General features: G+C 49.2%; 1 protein-coding gene across 2 annotated transcripts in view; it reads right to left on the reverse strand.

The window, feature by feature from the left end:
- The window catches only part of ZBTB34 (zinc finger and BTB domain containing 34), a 43,494-nt gene extending 35,226 nt beyond the window's left edge, over positions 1-8,268 (reverse strand). The window contains exon 1 of one of the 2 annotated variants that reach the window (XM_053696113.1): positions 8,119-8,268. Coding sequence is in view for 1 of the 2 variants with exons in the window: in XM_053696112.1 (XP_053552087.1) it covers positions 7,970-8,002 (33 nt within the window). In the remaining variant the exon portion in view is untranslated. Of the gene's footprint in view, positions 1-7,969 lie in introns of both variants that reach the window. The other variant, XM_053696112.1, reaches the window with a different exon arrangement.
- Between the last annotated feature and the right edge of the window lie 11,560 nt (positions 8,269-19,828).

Here is a 19,828-nt window from a genome sequence, read left to right on the forward strand (position 1 = left end):
GGTAGCATACCATATTAACAATACGGATAAGAACTAGACATGCATTTAGCAGTTTTGTTAGCAGCCGAATGTGGGGAAAAAGTGACCACTCGCAGAATTCGGCTCTTTTCTGAGCCAGATTTCTTCTTGTGAAAGTGCAATACGCTAAGACCTGTGCAGATCCAGAGTTTAATGTGTGGTTTTTTTCACAAGAAGAAATCTGGCTCCAAAACAGAGCATAATGCAGAGGGCTGCAGCCGTCTTCCTCATTCAGCAGCTAACGAAACTGATGAATGCACAAGTCTAATTAGGACATAATATATAAACTACACAAGCTAAAAGCAAGGATCAGGAATGACCAAATACTATTACAAACTATATAATATGCACCTTCAGTGCTCGACAAACCCAGTATCCAGGGAGCCACTGGCTCCTAGAATTCTACCCCTATACAGCATTCTTAGAGGCACCTACATTTTAAACGTATTTGTCAACCCCTGGGTTAAGATCTTAACAGCTCATAAATGCGTTTCTAAAAAGGACAAAATGCACACATAAAAAAAAAAAAAAAAAAATTTACAAGTCAGCAGTACATTTTTTAGAAGCTATAGGGGTTTGTACTTATACATTTATAGGAAGGAAACCACAAGAAGAGGACTAAAATGTAGTCTAAATAGCAGAATGTCAGAAAAGCAACACATCCCATATGGATAATGTACAAAATGTAAACAAGGCTATAAGAAAATTGGATGATGTTACTTTTTGCACTAAGGACTACGGGAGGTACCAAATATGTTGCTACATAATATGCGGACAAGGGCCAGAAAGGTCATGAAATGACCAACTAGCATTGTGTACGGTTACTATAGGAAATGTAGAAGAAAGCCAAAGAAAAAACGACTGTATCCCTTCTCCTCTGCCTCACTCACCCACCCACCCACCGGTACCCCATCTCCTCTGCCTCACTCACCCACCGGTACCCCATCTCCTCTGCCTCACTCACCCACCGGTACCCCATCTCCTCTGCCTCACTCACCCACCCACCGGTACCCCATCTCCTCTGCCTCACTCACCCACCCACCGGTACCCCTTCTCCTCTGCCTCACTCACCCACCCACCGGTACCCCTTCTCCTCTGCCTCACTCACCCACCCACCGGTACCCCTTCTCCTCTGCCTCACTCACCCACCCACCGGTACCCCTTCTCCTCTGCCTCCCCTTCTCCTCTGCCTCACCCACCCACCCGTACCCCTTCTCCTCTGCCTCACCCACCCACCGGTACCCCTTCTCCTCTGCCTCACCCACCCACTGGTACCCCTTCTCCTCTGCCTCACCCACCCACCCACCGGTACCGCTTCTCCTCTGCCTCCGTCACCCACCAACCGGTACCCCTTCTCCTCTGCCTCACTCACCGGTACCCCTTCTCCTCTGCCTCACTCACCCACCCACCCACCCGTACCCCTTCTCCTCTGCCTCACTCACCCACCCACCCACCCGTACCCCTTCTCCTCTGCCTCACTCACCCACCCACCGGTACCCCATCTCCTCTGCCTCACTCACCCACCGGTACCCCATCTCTTCTGCCTCACTCACCCACCGGTACCCCATCTCCTCTGCCTCACTCACCCACCGGTACCCCATCTCCTCTGCCTCACTCACCCACCGGTACCCCATCTCCTCTGCCTCACTCACCCACCGGTACCCCATCTCCTCTGCCTCACTCACCCACCCACCGGTACCCCTTCTCCTCTGCCTCACTCACCCACCCACCGGTACCCCTTCTCCTCTGCCTCACTCACCCACCCACCGGTACCCCTTCTCCTCTGCCTCCCCTTCTCCTCTGCCTCACCCACCCACCCGTACCCCTTCTCCTCTGCCTCACCCACCCACCGGTACCCCTTCTCCTCTGCCTCACCCACCCACCGGTACCCCTTCTCCTCTGCCTCACCCACCCACCGGTACCCCTTCTCCTCTGCCTCACCCACCCACTGGTACCCCTTCTCCTCTGCCTCACCCACCCACCAACCGGTACCCCTTCTCCTCTGCCTCACTCACCCACCCACCGGTACCCCTTCTCCTCTGCCTCACTCACCCACCCACCCGTACCCCTTCTCCTCTGCCTCACTCACCCACCCACCCGTACCCCTTCTCCTCTGCCTCACTCACCCACCCACCGGTACCCCTTCTCCTCTGCCTCACTCACCCACCGGTACCCCTTCTCCTCTGCCTCACTCACCCACCGGTACCCCTTCTCCTCTGCCTCACTCACCCACCGGTACCCCTTCTCCTCTGCCTCACTCACCCACCGGTACCCCTTCTCCTCTGCCTCACTCACCCACCGGTACCCCTTCTCCTCTGCCTCACTCACCCACCGGTACCCCTTCTCCTCTGCCTCACTCACCCACCGGTACCCCTTCTCCTCTGCCTCACTCACCCACCGGTACCCCTGTTCCTCTGCCTCACTCACCCACCGGTACCCCTGTTCCTCTGCCTCACTCACCCACCGGTACCCCCTTTTCCTCTGCCTCACTCACCCACCGGTACCCCTGTTCCTCTGCCTCACTCACCCACCGGTACCCCTGTTCCTCTGCCTCACTCACCCACCGGTACCCCTGTTCCTCTGCCTCACTCACCCACCGGTACCCCTGTTCCTCTGCCTCACTCACCCACCGGTACCCCTGTTCCTCTGCCTCACTCACCCACCGGTACCCCTGTTCCTCTGCCTCACTCACCCACCGGTACCCCTGTTCCTCTGCCTCACTCACCCACCGGTACCCCTGTTCCTCTGCCTCACTCACCCACCGGTACCCCTGTTCCTCTGCCTCACTCACCCACCGGTACCCCTGTTCCTCTGCCTCACTCACCCACCGGTACCCCTGTTCCTCTGCCTCACTCACCCACCGGTATCCCTTTTCCTCTGCCTCACTCGCCCACTGGCATCCCTTTTCCTCTGCCTCACTCGCCCACTGGCATCCCTTTTCCTCTGCCTCACTCGCCCACTGGCATCCCTTTTCCTCTGCCTCACTCGCCCACTGGCATCCATTCTCCTCTGCCTCACTCACACACTGGCATCCTTTCTCCTCTGCCTCACTCACACACTGGCATCCTTTCTCCTCTGACTCACTCACACACTGGTATCCCTTCTCCATATTATGTGCCTCACTCACACACTGGTATCCCTTCTCCTCTGTTTGTGCTTCACTTACCCACTGGTACCCCTTCTCCTGGGCCTGTGCCTCCCACATCCACTGGTATCCCTTCTCCTGGGCCTTTGCCTCCCACATCCACTGGTATCCCTTCTCCTGGGCCTTTGCCTCCCACATCCACTGGTATCCCTTCTCCTGGGCCTTTGCCTCCCACATCCACTGGTATCCCTTCTCCTGGGCCTTTGCCTCCCACATCCACTGGTATCCCTTCTCCTGGGCCTTTGCCTCCCACATCCACTGGTACCCAGTCTCCTGGGCCTTTGCCTCCAACAACCACTGGTACCCAGTCTCCTGGGCCTTTGCCTCCAACATCCACTGGTACCCAGTCTCCTGGGCCTTTGCCTCCAACATCCACTGGTACCCAGTCTCCTGGGCCTTTGCCTCCCACATCCACTGGTACCCAGTCTCCTGGGCCTTTGCCTCCCACATCCACTGGTACCCAGTCTCCTGGGCCTTTGCCTCCCACATCCACTGGTACCCAGTCTCCTGGGCCTTTGCCTCCCACATCCACTGGTACCCAGTCTCCTGGGCCTTTGCCTCCCACATCCACTGGTACCCAGTCTCCTGGGCCTTTGCCTCCCACATCTACTGGTATCCCTTCTCCTCGGTTTGTGCTTCACATACCCACTGGTACCCCTTCTCCTCAGCCTGTGCCTCCCACATCCACTGGTACCCCTTCTCCTGGGCCTTTGCCTCCCACATCCACTGGTACCCCTTCCCCTGGGCCTTTGCCTCCCACATCCACTGGTACCCCTTCCCCTGGGCCTTTGCCTCCCACATCCACTGGTACCCCTTCCCCTGGGCCTTTGCCTCCCACATCCACTGGTACCCCTTCCCCTGGGCCTTTGCCTCCCACATCCACTGGTATCCCTTCCCCTGGGCCTTTGCCTCCCACATCCACTGGTATCCCTTCTCCTCTGCTTCACTGGTATTCCATTTCCTCTGCTTCACTCACCCACTGGTATTCCCTTTCCTCTGCTTCACTCACCCACTGGTATCCCTTCTCCCGAGCCTGTGAATCACCCATTGTTATCGCATCTCCTCAGCCTCCCTTACCCTTTTGTATCCATTATGCCCAACCTCCACCTTACTCACTCCCTGGTATCCCTTCTGCTCTACCTCACTCACTCCCTGGTATCCCTTCTTCCCGGCCTACTCCTCTCTCATTTTCTTTTTTTTTCTCTTCTCCCCCTGCCTCCCTCACCCCTGGATACTCTTCTCCCCAGCCTCTGCCTCCTTCACCCCTGGAAAACCTTCTCCCGGCCTCTGCCTCCCTCAACCCCGGGAAACCCTTCTCCCCGGCCTCTGCCTCCCTCACACTATGGTATCCTTCCTCCCATGGGCTCCACCAACCAACTCTAATTCAACCTTTGGATCTCCTCTGCCCAACATAAAACTATCTTAAAGTGAGGGTAAATACTAGCTAGGAGTTACCAATGGAACAAATAAAGAGGGCTTTCAGTTATGAAGTATAGCGCTATTTTACTCAAGCTCAGCCTCACTCGGTCTGGGCTTCCTTTCCTAGGCTCACTTACTCAGTCTTACTCGGTCTGGGTTTCCTTACCAAAGCCTCACTCAGTGTGAGCTTCATCACATAAGCTCAGCCTCACTCAGCCTAACCCCCCCGCGCACCGGCTCAGCCTCACTCAGCCTAGGCCCCCCCGCGCACCGGCTCAACCTCACTCAGCCTAGATCCCCCCCCCCCCCCCCGGCACAGTCTCAACTTCACTCAGCCTAGGACCCCCCGCGCACCGGCTCAACCTCACTCAGCCTAGGCCCCCCCAGCGCACCGGCTCAACCTCGCTCAGCCTAGGCCCCCCCAGCGCACCGGCTCAACCTCGCTCAGCCTAGGCCCCCCCAGCGCACCGGCTCAACCTCACTCAGCCTAGGCCCCCCCAGCGCACCGGCTCAACCTCACTCAGCCTAGGCCCCCCCCCCCCGCGCACCGGCTCAACCTCACTCAGCCTAGGCCCCCCCCCCCCCCCCCGCGCACCGGCTCAACCTCACTCAGCCTAGGCCCCCCCCCGCGCACCGGCTCAACCTCACTCAGCCTAGGCCCCCCCAGCGCACCGGCTCAACCTCATTCAGCCTAGGCCCCCCCAGCGCACCGGCTCAACCTCACTCAGCCTAGGCCCCCCCGCGCACCGGCTCAACCTCACTCAGCCTAGGCCCCCCCGCGCACCGGCTCAACCTCACTCAGCCTAGGCCCCCCCCGCGCACCGGCTCAACCTCACTCAGCCTAGGCCCCCCCCGCGCACCGGCTCAGCCTCACTCAGCCTAGGCCCCCCCGCGCACAGGCTCAGCCTCACTCAGCCTAGGCTCCCTCTGCGCACAGGCTCAGCCTCACTCAGCCTAGGCTCCCTCTGCGCACAGGCTCAGCCTCACTCAGCCTAGGCTCCCTCGCACAGGCTCAGCCTCACTCAGCCTAGGCTCCCTCGCACAGGCTCAGCCTCACTCAGCCTAGGCTCCCTCGCACAGGCTCAGCCTCACTCAGCCTAGGCTCCCTCGCACAGGCTCAGCCTCACTCAGCCTAGGCTCCCTCGCACAGGCTCAGCCTCACTCAGCCTAGGCTCCCTCGCACAGGCTCAACCTCACTCAGCCTAGGCTCCCTCGCACCGGCTCAACCTCACTCAGCCTAGGCTCCCTCGCACAGTCTCAACCTCACTCAGCCTAGGCTCCCTCGCACAGGCTCAACCTCACTCAGCCTAGGCTCCCTCGCACAGGCTCAACCTCACTCAGCCTAGGCTCCCTCGCACAGGCTCAACCTCACTCAGCCTAGGCTCCCTCGCACAGGCTCAACCTCACTCAGCCTAGGCTCCCTCGCACAGTCTCAACCTCACTCAGCCTAGGCTCCCTCGCACAGGCTCAGCCTCACTCAGTCTAGGCTCCCTCGCACAGGCTCAACCTCACTCAGCCTAGGCTCCCTCGCACAGGCTCAGCCTCACTCAGTCTATGCTCCCTAGCACAGGCTTAACCTCCCTCAGTATAGGCTCCCTCGCACAGGCTCAGCCTCACTCAGTCTATGCTCCCTAGCACAGGCTTAACCTCCCTCAGTATAGGCTCCCTCGCACAGGCTCAGCCTCACTCAGTCTATGCTCCCTAGCACAGGCTCAACCTCACTCAGCCTAGGCTCCCTCGCACAGGCTCAACCTCACTCAGTCTAGGCTCCCTCGCACAGGCTCAACCTCCCTCAGTATAGGCTCCCTCGCACAGGCTCAACCTCACTCAGCCTAGGCTCCCTCGCACAGGCTCAGCCTCACTCAGTCTATGCTCCCTAGCACAGGCTTAACCTCCCTCAGTATAGGCTCCCTCGCACAGGCTCAGCCTCACTCAGTCTATGCTCCCTAGCACAGGCTTAACCTCCCTCAGTATAGGCTCCCTCGCACAGGCTCAGCCTCACTCAGTCTATGCTCCCTAGCACAGGCTCAACCTCACTCAGCCTAGGCTCCCTCGCACAGGCTCAACCTCACTCAGCCTAGGCTCCCTCGCACAGGCTCAACCTCACTCAGCCTAGGCTCCCTCGCACAGGCTCAACCTCACTCAGCCTAGGCTCCCTCGCACAGGCTCAACCTCACTCAGCCTAGGCTCCCTCGCACAGGCTCAACCTCACTCAGCCTAGGCTCCCTCGCACAGGCTCAACCTCACTCAGCCTAGGCTCCCTCGCACAGGCTCAACCTCACTCAGCCTAGGCTCCCTCGCACAGGCTCAACCTCACTCAGCCTAGGCTCCCTCGCACAGGCTCAACCTCACTCAGCCTAGGCTCCCTCGCACAGGCTCAACCTCACTCAGCCTAGGCTCCCTCGCACAGGCTCAACCTCACTCAGCCTAGGCTCCCTCGCACAGGCTCAACCTCACTCAGCCTAGGCTCCCTCGCACAGGCTCAACCTCACTCAGCCTAGGCTCCCTCGCACAGGCTCAACCTCACTCAGTCTAGGCTCCCTCGCACAGGCTCAACCTCACTCAGTCTAGGCTCCCTCGCACAGGCTCAACCTCACTCAGTCTAGGCTCCCTCGCACAGGCTCAGCCTCACTCAGTCTATGCTCCCTAGCACAGGCTTAACCTCCCTCAGTATAGGCTCCCTCGCACAGGCTCAGCCTCACTCAGTCTATGCTCCCTAGCACAGGCTTAACCTCCCTCAGTATAGGCTCCCTCGCACAGGCTCAGCCTCACTCAGTCTATGCTCCCTAGCACAGGCTCAACCTCACTCAGCCTAGGCTCCCTCGCACAGGCTCAACCTCACTCAGTCTAGGCTCCCTCGCACAGGCTCAACCTCCCTCAGTATAGGCTCCCTCGCACAGGCTCAACCTCACTCAGCCTAGGCTCCCTCGCACAGGCTCAGCCTCACTCAGCCTAGGCTCCCTAGCACAGGCTTAACCTCCCTCAGTATAGGCTCCCTCGCACAGGCTCAGCCTCACTCAGTCTATGCTCCCTAGCACAGGCTTAACCTCCCTCAGTATAGGCTCCCTCGCACAGGCTCAGCCTCACTCAGTCTATGCTCCCTAGCACAGGCTTAACCTCCCTCAGTATAGGCTCCCTCGCACAGGCTCAGCCTCACTCAGTCTATGCTCCCTAGCACAGGCTTAACCTCCCTCAGTATAGGCTCCCTCGCACAGGCTCAGCCTCACTCAGTCTATGCTCCCTAGCACAGGGTCAACGTCACTCAGTCCGGGTTCGCCCGCCACAGTCTCACTCATTAAAGGCTCCTTTTCGCTCATTCTAAGATCCCTCGACACAAGCGCGACATTATTAATAAGCTCCATCTTCCCTACGTTCAGCCTCACTTACTCTGTGCGGGTCCTCTCTTCCGTGCCTCTGCATCTCCCTGTAGTTCCCGGTCGGCTACTGGTGACGTGTTCCCGCTCCCAACCCCAAGTACAGCGCCACCCGCCAGGTAACTCGCATTGAGCACCACCCGAGCACTCGCTCGTTCTCACCTGCGGTATATGAGCCTCCCGCTCTATATCACATCGCTCCGGGCAGCGCGGCTTGGGCCTAACCGCTACTGCTCCCAACACTCCGGCCCTCCCCAGCTGCCGGAAACTATCTCAAGCCGCACCCAGCGGCCACTTCCGGGTCGAAGTCTTCCCATAGCCCCACCTCATGCTCTACGTCACCAAGGAGCCGGATATTGTTTTTATTTGTATAACTTTATTGAAAAACATAATATGACATTACTTGAGTGAATTTCTGCTATCTGTATAAAGCAGAAATAATCTTAGTCAACATTTTATTTCTTCAGGGATTATAAAGGGAAAAGAGGAGTGACATTGCAGTATATATATATATATATATATATATATATATATATATATATACACACACACATTTGATGCCTTCAGATGTGTCTAACATTAATTCTTGTTAAAATCCAAATTACCTCAAATAAGTGTATGCCCTTTGCTGTAGGGGGGTTGAATAAGGGTTGCTATATGAGTTTTAAGGAGGGATTTCATCATTTCTGTTTAGAGATGACACAGAAGAAAGATTATTCTTAATTTGCTTTATGGAAAGGGTAAATGTGGTTCTAGTGAAGAATAAGAGGAGAAAGGGGTTAATAAAGTTCTTGCAGGGTGACTAATATTGTCATTGCATGGTTTAATAGGAAATTGGGTTAATGGTTAATAACTAATATCATTGCAGGGCTTCAATAGTGCCCTAACAGCAGTTCAGTTTCATGTCTAAATGATACATGTGCAGTTTCTTCAAGTTGCAACATTGTATAGAAATTATCAACAGGGTCTAGTAATTACAAATGCTTAAATCTGCCATAGGGAGTAAAATACAGTACTCTAAAGTGAGGATTCGTCCTTATCAGCCAGAGGACAAGCTATCCCTAGGGATGAGTTACGTGAGCTTCCTAGATGTTTTTGTTCAATCTTCATATGGGCAAGCATATATTAACATTTTTGCATAATGATCTTTTGTATGCACACTAGTTTCTTTCTTACCTTTTATAATCAATTAAAAAAACTCTGACTGTGCTACAATCTCCGCTGTGTATATGACAATGCTACGGCGAGTCTCACATACCCCCCCTCAAAGGGACAGGAGATATTGCAGTTATCCTCAGATTGTCTGCTTTTAGGGCAATACTACAGTGGGTCTCATATGTCACCAACCAGAGGGACAGTAGACCGGGAGGGAATACTGCAGGTATCCTGAGATTGTCTGTGTTTACGGCATTGCTACAGTGAGTCTGACATGTCACCTCTCCAGAGGGACAGGAGACCAGGAGTGCATACTGCTGTTATACTGAGATTGTCTGTGCATAGGGCAATGCTACAGTGAGTCTCACATGTCACCCCCAGAGGGACGGTATACTAGGAGTGCATACTGCAGTTATCCTGAGATTATCTGTGTATAGGCAATGCTACAGTGAGTCTCACATCACCTTTCCCCAGCGGGACGGTATACTAGGAGTGCATACTGCAGTTATCCTGAGATTGTCTGTGTATAGGGCAATGCTACAGTGAGTTTCACGTGTCACCCTCCCGAGAGGGACAGGAGACCAGTAGTGCATATTGCAGTTATACTGAGATTGTCTGTGTATAGGTAATGCTACAGTTAGTCTCACACGTTACCTCACCAGAGGTACAGGAGACCAGGAGTGCATATTGCAGTTATACTGATATTGTCTGTGTATGGGGCAATGCTACAGTTAGTCTCACACATTACCTCACCAGAGGGGTAGGAGACCAGGAGTGCATAATGCAGTTATACTGATATTGTCTGTGTATAGGCAATGCTACAGTTAGTCTCACACGTTACCTCACCAGAGGTACAGGAGACCAGGAGTGCATATTGCAGTTATACTGATATTGTCTGTGTATAGGGCAATGCTACAGTGAGTCTCATATGTCACCCCCAGAGGCACAGGAGACCAGGAGTACATACTGCAGCTATCCTGAGATTGTCTGTGTATAGGGCAATGCTACAGTGAGTCTCATATGTCACACCCTAGAGGACAGGAGACCAGGAGTGAATATTGCAGTTATACTGAGATTGTCTGTGTATAGGCAAAAAAAAAATCACTGCCCTAGAGGACAGGAGACCAGGAGTGCATATTGCAGTTATACTGAGATTGTCTGTGTATAGGCAATGCTACAGGTAGTCTCACACATTACCTCACCAGAGGGACAGGAGACCAGGAGTGCATATTGCAGTTATACTGATATTGTCTGTGTATAGGTAATGCTACAGTTAGTCTCACACGTTACCTTACCAGAGGGGCAGGAGACCAGGAGTGCATATTTCAGTTATACTGATATTGTCTGTGTATAGGCAATACTACAGTTAGTCTCACACGTTACCTTACCAGAGGGACAGGAGACCAGGAGTGCATATTTCAGTTATACTGATATTGTCTGTGTATAGGCAATGCTACAGTTAGTCTCACACGTTACCTCACCAGAGGGACAGGAGACTAGGAGTGCATAATGCAGTTATACTGATATTGTCTGTGTATGGGGCAATGCTACAGTTAGTTTCACACGTTACCTCACCAGAGGGACAGGAGACTAGGAGTGCATAATGCAGTTATACTGATATTGTCTGTGTACAGGGCAATGCTACAGTGAGTCTCATATGTCACCCCCAGAGGGACAGGAGACCAGGAGTGCATACTGCAGCTATCCTAGAGGACAGGAGACCAGGAGTGCATATTGCAGTTATACTGAGATTGTCTGTGTATAGGCAATGCTACAGTTAGTCTCACACGTTACCTCATCAGAGGGACAGGAGACTAGGAGTGCATAATGCAGTTATACTGATATTGTCTGTGTATGGGGCAATGCTACAGTTAGTTTCACACGTTACCTCACCAGAGGGACAGGAGACCAGGAGTGCATATTGCAGTTCTACTGATATTGTCTGTGTATAGGCAATGCTACAGTTAGTCTCACACATTACCTCACCAGAGGGACAGGAGACCAGGAGTGCATATTGCAGTTATACTGATATTGTCTGTGTATAGGGCAATGCTACAGTGAGTCTCATATGTCACCCCCAGAGGCACAGGAGTACATACTGCAGCTATCCTGAGATTGTCTGTGTATAGGGCAATGCTACAGTGAGTCTCATATGTCACACCCTAGAGGACAAGAGACCAGGAGTGCATACTGCAGTTATAATGAGATTGTCTGTGTATAGGGCAATGCTACAGTGAGTCTCATATGTCACACCCTAGAGGACAGGAGACCAGGAGTGCATATTGCAGTTATACTGAGATTGTCTGTGTATAGGTAATGCTACAGTTAGTATCACACGTTACCTTACCAGAGGGGCAGGAGACCAGGAGTGCATATTTCAGTTATACTGATATTGTCTGTGTATAGGTAATACTACAGTTAGTATCACACGTTACCTTACCAGAGGGACAGGAGACCAGGAGTGCATATTTCAGTTATACTGATATTGTCTGTGTATAGGCAATGCTACAGTTAGTCTCACACGTTACCTCACCAGAGGGACAGGAGACTAGGAGGGCATAATGCAGTTATACTGATATTGTCTGTGTATGGGGCAATGCTACAGTTAGTTTCACACGTTACCTCACCAGAGGGACAGGAGACTAGGAGTGCATAATGCAGTTATACTGATATTATCTGTGTATGGGGCAATGCTACAGTTAGTCTCACACGTTACCTCACCAGAGGGACAGGAGACTAGGAGTGCATAATGCAGTTATACTGATATTGTCTGTGTATGGGGCAATGCTACAGTTAGTTTCACACGTTACCTCACCAGAGGGACAGGAGACCAGGAGTGCATATTGCAGTTCTACTGATATTGTCTGTGTATAGGCAATGCTACAGTTAGTCTCACACATTACCTCACCAGAGGGACAGGAGACCAGGAGTGCATATTGCAGTTATACTGATATTGTCTGTGTATAGGGCAATGCTACAGTGAGTCTCATATGTCACCCCCAGAGGGACAGGAGACCAGGAGTGCATACTGCAGCTATCCTGAGATTGTCTGTGTATAGGGCAATGCTACAGTAAGTATCACACGTTACCTCACCAGAGGGGCAGGAGACCAGGAGTGCATACTGCAGTTATACTGAGATTGTCTGTGTATAGGGCAATGCCACAGTGAGTCTCATATGTCACACCCTAGAGGACAGGAGACCAGGAGTGAATATTGCAGTTATACTGAGATTGTCTGTGTATAGGCAAAAAAAAAATCACTGCCCTAGAGGACAGGAGACCAGGAGTGCATATTGCAGTTATACTGAGATTGTCTGTGTATAGGCAATGCTACAGGTAGTCTCACACATTACCTCACCAGAGGGACAGGAGACCAGGAGTGCATATTGCAGTTATACTGATATTGTCTGTGTATAGGTAATGCTACAGTTAGTCTCACACGTTACCTTACCAGAGGGGCAGGAGACCAGGAGTGCATATTTCAGTTATACTGATATTGTCTGTGTATAGGCAATACTACAGTTAGTCTCACACGTTACCTTACCAGAGGGACAGGAGACCAGGAGTGCATATTTCAGTTATACTGATATTGTCTGTGTATAGGCAATGCTACAGTTAGTTTCACACGTTACCTCACCAGAGGGACAGGAGACTAGGAGTGCATAATGCAGTTATACTGATATTGTCTGTGTATGGGGCAATGCTACAGTTAGTTTCACACGTTACCTCACCAGAGGGACAGGAGACTAGGAGTGCATAATGCAGTTATACTGATATTGTCTGTGTACAGGGCAATGCTACAGTGAGTCTCATATGTCACCCCCAGAGGGACAGGAGACCAGGAGTGCATACTGCAGCTATCCTAGAGGACAGGAGACCAGGAGTGCATATTGCAGTTATACTGAGATTGTCTGTGTATAGGCAATGCTACAGTTAGTCTCACACATTACCTCACCAGAGGGACAGGAGACCAGGAGTGCATATTGCAGATATACTGATATTGTCTGTGTATAGGTAATGCTACAGTTAGTCTCACACGTTACCTTACCAGAGGGGCAGGAGACCAGGAGTGCATATTTCAGTTATACTGATATTGTCTGTGTATAGGCAATGCTACAGTTAGTCTCACACGTTACCTCACCAGAGGGACAGGAGACTAGGAGTGCATAATGCAGTTATACTGATATTGTCTGTGTATGGGGCAATGCTACAGTTAGTTTCACACGTTACCTCACCAGAGGGACAGGAGACCAGGAGTGCATATTGCAGTTATACTGATATTGTCTGTGTATGGGGCAATGCTACAGTTAGTCTCACACGTTACCTCACCAGAGGGACAGGAGACCAGGAGTGCATACTGCAGTTATACTGATATTGTCTGTGTATGGGGCAATGCTACAGTTAGTTTCACACGTTACCTCACCAGAGGGACAGGAGACCAGGACTGCATATTGCAGTTATACTGATATTGTCTGTGTATGGGGCAATGCTACAGTTAGTCTCACACGTTACCTCACCAGAGGGACAGGAGACCAGGAGTGCATACTGCAGTTATACTGAAATTGCCTATATATGGGGCAATGCTACAGTTAGTCTTACACATTACCTCACCAGAGGGGCAGGAGACCAGGAGTGCATATTGCAGTTATACTGATATTGTCTGTGTATAGGCAATGCTACAGTGAGTCTCACACGTTACCTCACCAGAGGGACAGGAGACCAGGAGTGCATATTGCAGTTATACTGATATTGTCTGTGTTTACGGCAATGCTACAGTAAGTCTCACACGGTACCTCACCAGAGGGACAGGAGACTATGAGTGCATACTGCAGTTACACTGATATTGTCTGTGTTTACGGCAATGCTACAGTGTCTCACATGTTACCTTATTAGAGGGGCAGGAGACCAGGAGTGCATATTGCAGTTATACTGATATTGTCTGTGTTTATGGCAATGCTACAGTAAGTCTCACACGGTACCTCACCAGAGGGACAGGAGACTATGAGTGCATATTGCAGTTATACTGATATTGTCTGTGTATGGGGCAATGCTACAGTAAGTCTCACATGTCACCCCCCAGAGGGACAGGAGACCAGGAGTGCATACTGCAGTTACACTGATATTGTCTGTGTTTACGGCAATGCTACAGTTAGTCTCACATGTTACCTTACCAGAGGGGCAGGAGACCAGGAGTGCATATTGCAGTTATACTGATATTGTCTGTGTATGGGGCAAAGCTACAGCACAGGCCAGAATTGAACATCAGGCATATCGGACAAATGTCCGGTGGTCCGGGCTGGTTACAGGGCCGGATTAACATATGTGCTATTGGAGCCCATGCTTCTAAATACACCCACATAACATTTTTATCAGGTGGTAAGGAATTAGCATTGTGTTCACAACGCAAAGTTTTGGAGGTTGATAGAAAGCAGAGTTACGGTGGCGGTTTCATTGCCCCTCACACTGATATCCTCCATCTGTAGCCGTAAGCTGGGCTTACAAATGCTTCCGCAGCTGCGTTAACCTCAACCACTCCCTCAATGAACTGTAGCCCTTCTGCGGCTGGGACCATGTATCTCTCCACAGCCGCTCTACCCACAGACCTCCACAGAAATGTAGTCTTCAAACGGCTGAAATAGTAGCAGTTAAGAGGTTAGAAGAAATAACTGGCCAAGGCATTAGTGTGTGTGTTTATATATATATATATATATATATATATATATATCATGTCACCCCCTACAGCGAGGCAGGAGACCAAGAGTGCATATTGCAGTTATCCTGAGATATGTCAGCGTATAGGACAACACTACAGTTAGTCTCACGTGTTATTTTCAGATGGACAGGAGAACAGGAGTGCATACTGAAGTTATCTTGGCATTTTCTGCATATAGGGCAATGCTACAGTGAGCCTCACACGTCGCCCTGGAGTGCATACAGCAGTCATTCTAAGATTGGGTATAGGACAATGCTACAATGCGTATCTCATATCACATCATCAACTCATTAGTAGCTGAAGATGTGAAGTATGTATTGCAGTTATTATATATTTTTTTTATAGGGCAAGGGTGCAGTGAGTCTCATGTCACCTCCCTCTTTAGAGGTACAACAATACTGTGAGTCTCACAGTCTCACATATGTCACTTTAGAGCAGGCTCTGATTGGTTATGACAAAGCTGACTGAGAACATGAATTTTATCAGACCTCTTAATGGATGTAGTCACCCTGGACTGTACTCGACTTGGAAAACCATTCAAATTTTGCTTAAAAATAGGAATTTTTGAATGTGTTGCTTATGTGGTGATATGTTTAAAAATGTCCAGGGAAGTGATTTCTTTCACTGTTATGGGGACAATTTTCTATAGAGATGGAGCGGCATGGCTACAAGCTTTAGAACCACAATTTTGGTGATTTTTGGCACATTTAGCTGCAGGGCATGTGCTGATCAAAGAGTGTGAGTTGGGACATAGGGCACCAGTAATTCTTTTAGATAGCAGGGTCCCTGATCGTATAAAGCTTTGTGGGATAGCAAGCAAAATTCTATTGGTGAGTGGAGGATGGGTGTCCCATGGCAACATTTAAACTGGCCAGTAAACACCAACTGAAGGTGATAGATTAGCTTTTCTGGGAGTCCGTAATAAAGACAGTCCAAGTGGTACAACACAAAGATAGGTAGGTGGTGCAAGCTGTAAGGGTACCACACAAAACCCCTAAACTTATAATATAGTCCAAAGAAGGCAGCAGCACTCACCAATTTATGCAAAAGATTCCATCTTTATTGGGATATTCAAAGAATACAAGACAACGTTTCGGACCTCTAGTCCTTAGTCATGTCAATGTTGGCCAAACACATAGGCCAAACACAATGGGACCGCTCCTCAAAAACTCACCAGCATGGAGAGACAGCATCAGCTTATTTTACTGAGCACATTAATTCAATCTCTCCTCTTTTATTCACGTTATTATTTGGTATAGTGAGAGGAGAATTAAAGGGACATTGTACACCAGATTTTTATTTGCATAAAAGTTTTGTAGATGATCCATTTATAAAGCCCATCTGGTAGTGTTTTTTGTAAACATTTATAGTTTTGCTTATTTGTAAATAAAATTGTGTTGATTTTCAGACTCATAACCAAGCCCCAACGTTTTAGATGTATACTGATGTCTACAGATTCCTGCTTACTCCTGTTTGTGTAATGGGTCTCTTCCTGCTTTCTCAGCCCATTTCAGTGGGTGTCCCAGCGTAACCTCATCAACGGTGACAAATTGGGGGCTTCTAAGTAAGTTTTTAAAAGGTTTTATATTGGATTTTTAGTATCTGTGCATATTATTCTTTATAGTAGTGTCTATTACATGCAGTTATATGAAAATTGGTGTATACTGTCCCTTTAAAACGAGTACCGTCAGATAATGCAATTGGACAATTTGAATTTTTGTAAGATGTTGATTGGTTATGACAAACATATGGTATGTTCGAGTTTGTTCAATGTAAATTCTGTTTTAGATAGCAAATTATCAAAACCAGAGGATAATTGTTTATTAATATTTAGGTGATGTTTTTTATGTATAGATTTTTGAAAATTAAATTTGGTGAATATTTTATATCCTCTGATCTTCTTGATAATGAGGGCAGTCCTATGTAAACCATTTCCTGGCACCATTTATAGTTGTCAGGGAGTGGGGAGGAGGAGTTATTTAGCCTATAAATGGCAGAATTGATGAATAGTGAGTTGTTGTTTTTTTTGTTTTTTTAATTATCTCTTTATTTTCTCTCTTTTAGTAATTTTGTGAAGCTGGATTCTTTGGACTGATTTTGCTTTATATTTGACAATAATAATCATGTAATTGCCTGCCTGATAATGGTGCCAGAGTAAATGTGGGGCCCTCGTAACGACAGTGGACACATTAAAGGGATATTTTCTTTCCTAATTCAGATAAAACGGGCCATTTTAAACAACTTTGCAAATTCCTTCTGTCATTAAATTTGCTTCATTCTCTTGGTATCTGACAGATGGCCGCCTAACAAACGTGTACTCACCACATTTCACAAGGCAATGACGCAAACCTTGACAGCTACCTCAACATCATTTGTCCATTGTGGATGAATTTGTAAAGTTACAGTTCTAATGAATTATGGCAAAGATGTAATGGAGAGCTTAACGTAGAAATGAAATTTATTAACAAATTGCATCTGCTACAATCATACATTTGGTTTACACCCAAGGGAGTAATGTGACGAGTGTTACACTTATGCTATTTTATAAATACAGTGTGGCTATATTTCTTACACTCACTCTAGGTAGTGTAACAAGAAGTCTTGCTCCACAGTACTGGTTGCAGGGACATATAGAATGTGTATACGCAGGAGCTTAACTAACATTGCAGCAGCACCGGGGTCCGATACCTGGGAAGAACCCAATAGCAGCCTATTCATAGGTGTGTGCCTTTGCGGTCATTACCTGTGTACACCAATCATTATACTGTGCAGCAAACTCATTAGTTTACTGATACTCACATTATATATATTTGCACAAAGGTCCTTCTGTGTACACGTTGCCATGGCACGCTGTAGTATGCACCCATATGCACAGAGCATGCACGCTGTAGTATGCACCCATATGCACAGAGCATGCACGCTGTAGTATGCACAGAGCATGCACGCTGTAGTATGCACAGAGCATGCACGCTGTAGTATGCACAGAGCATGCACGCTGTAGTATGCACCCATATGCACAGAGCATGCACGCTGTAGTATGCACCCATATGCACAGAGCATGCACGCTGTAGTATGCACAGAGCGTGCACGCTGTAGTATGCACCCATATGCACAGAACGTGCACGCTGTAGTATGCACCCATATGCACAGAGCGTGCACGCTGTAGTATGCACCCATATGCACAGAGCGTGCACGCTGTAGTATGCACCCATATGCACAGAGCGTGCACGCTGTAGTATGCACCCATATGCACAGAGCGTGCACGCTGTAGTATGCACCCATATGCACAGAGCGTGCACGCTGTAGTATGCACCCATATGCACAGAACGTGCACGCTGTAGTATGCACCCATATGCACAGAGCGTGCACGCTGTAGTATGCACCCATATGCACAGAGCGTGCACGCTGTAGTATGCACCCATATGCACAGAGAATGCACGCTGTAGTATGCACCCATATGCACAGAACGTGCACGCTGTAGTATGCACCCATATGCACAGAGAATGCACGCTGTAGTATGCACCCATATGCACAGAGCGTGCACGCTGTAGTATGCACCCATATGCACAGAGAATGCACGCTGTAGTATGCACCCATATGCACAGAGAATGCACGCTGTAGTATGCACCCATATGCACAGAGAATGCACGCTGTCACTGCCATCTGTCTTTAAAGGCACATGAAACCCAATTTTTTACTTTCATGATATAGAAATAACCTGCAATTTTAAACAACTTTCCAATTTACTTCTATTATTTAAATATGCTCAGTAGCTGCTGATTGGTGGCTGCGCATAGATGCCTTGTGTGATTGGCTCACCCATGTGGATTGCTATTTCTTCAACACATGATACCTAAAGAATGAAGCAAAATAGTTAATAGAAGTAAATTTTATACAACATTCCAATTGTCTTCTCTATCTGAATCATGAAAGAACAATTTTGGGATGTATGCCCCTTACAGCCCCACTGTGAGTGTGCCTGTGTATTGTACATGATTTAGACTGATGAGTTTAGCTTTGCAGGGCTATGGGTTGCACTATTGGATGGAGCAGAGATACACTGAGCATTGTAGTGCTGCTATATTTTGAAGAGATATGACATGCTGTAAAAAAAACAGCTACATAGAGTATTGTGCAGAAATGTTATAGGTTATATTGCAGGCGGTTGTGAAATGTTCTGTTTTTTTATTTACAGATATGCCAGTGCATATTGTGCAGAACAAACAAACAAAAAGAAAGAAGCAAAATAAAAGAAATAATAGGAGAAATTTTATGTGGGCAATTTTAGGTTTATTATGCAGTTACACAAGCATTTCTTGTGAAATGCTTGTGCAATGCTGCCCCCTGCAGATCGGCAAGGGGTGTCAATCATCCTGATCGTATCTGATCTGGCTGATTACTGCCTGCAGCCTCTGAGGTGGCGGAAGAGTTAAGGAGGAGCGGTCTTAAGACTGCTGCTTCTTAACTCCTAATTCCGGCAAAATAAGCAGCATTGACTGCTTAGTAAATCGGCCCCACAGTGTTACATAAGAAATATACATTACCTTTAAGCAGGGTGGATAAAGATCAATGTTTAGTTAAAAGGACAAAAACAATATTTTTCTTTCATTATTCAGATAGAGCATACAAATGTCAGATTTACTTATTTTATCAAATTTGCTTCATTGTTTTGGTATCGTTTGTTGAAGGAGAGCAATGGTCTATTGGGAGCTAGGTGAACACATTCAGTGAGCCAGTGAAAAGCAGCTCGAGCACAGTAGTGCATTGCTTCTGAGCCTACCTATGTATGCTTTTCAACAATGGATACCAAGAGAACAAAGCAAATTAAATAAAAGGAGTAAATTAGAAAGTTAACACTGCATGTTCTATATGAATCATTAAAGTTTATATTTTGTCTTTACTGTCCCTTTAATGCCATTGCTCCCCTGAAAATCTATGTACATAAAATCAACCCATACTATATTCAATAGTGAAATAGATCTGCACAAGGACCTAAGTGTGAGG

This window comes from Bombina bombina, chromosome 12, assembly GCF_027579735.1.
Source record: "Bombina bombina isolate aBomBom1 chromosome 12, aBomBom1.pri, whole genome shotgun sequence".
NCBI classification, from domain to species: domain Eukaryota; kingdom Metazoa; phylum Chordata; class Amphibia; order Anura; family Bombinatoridae; genus Bombina; species Bombina bombina.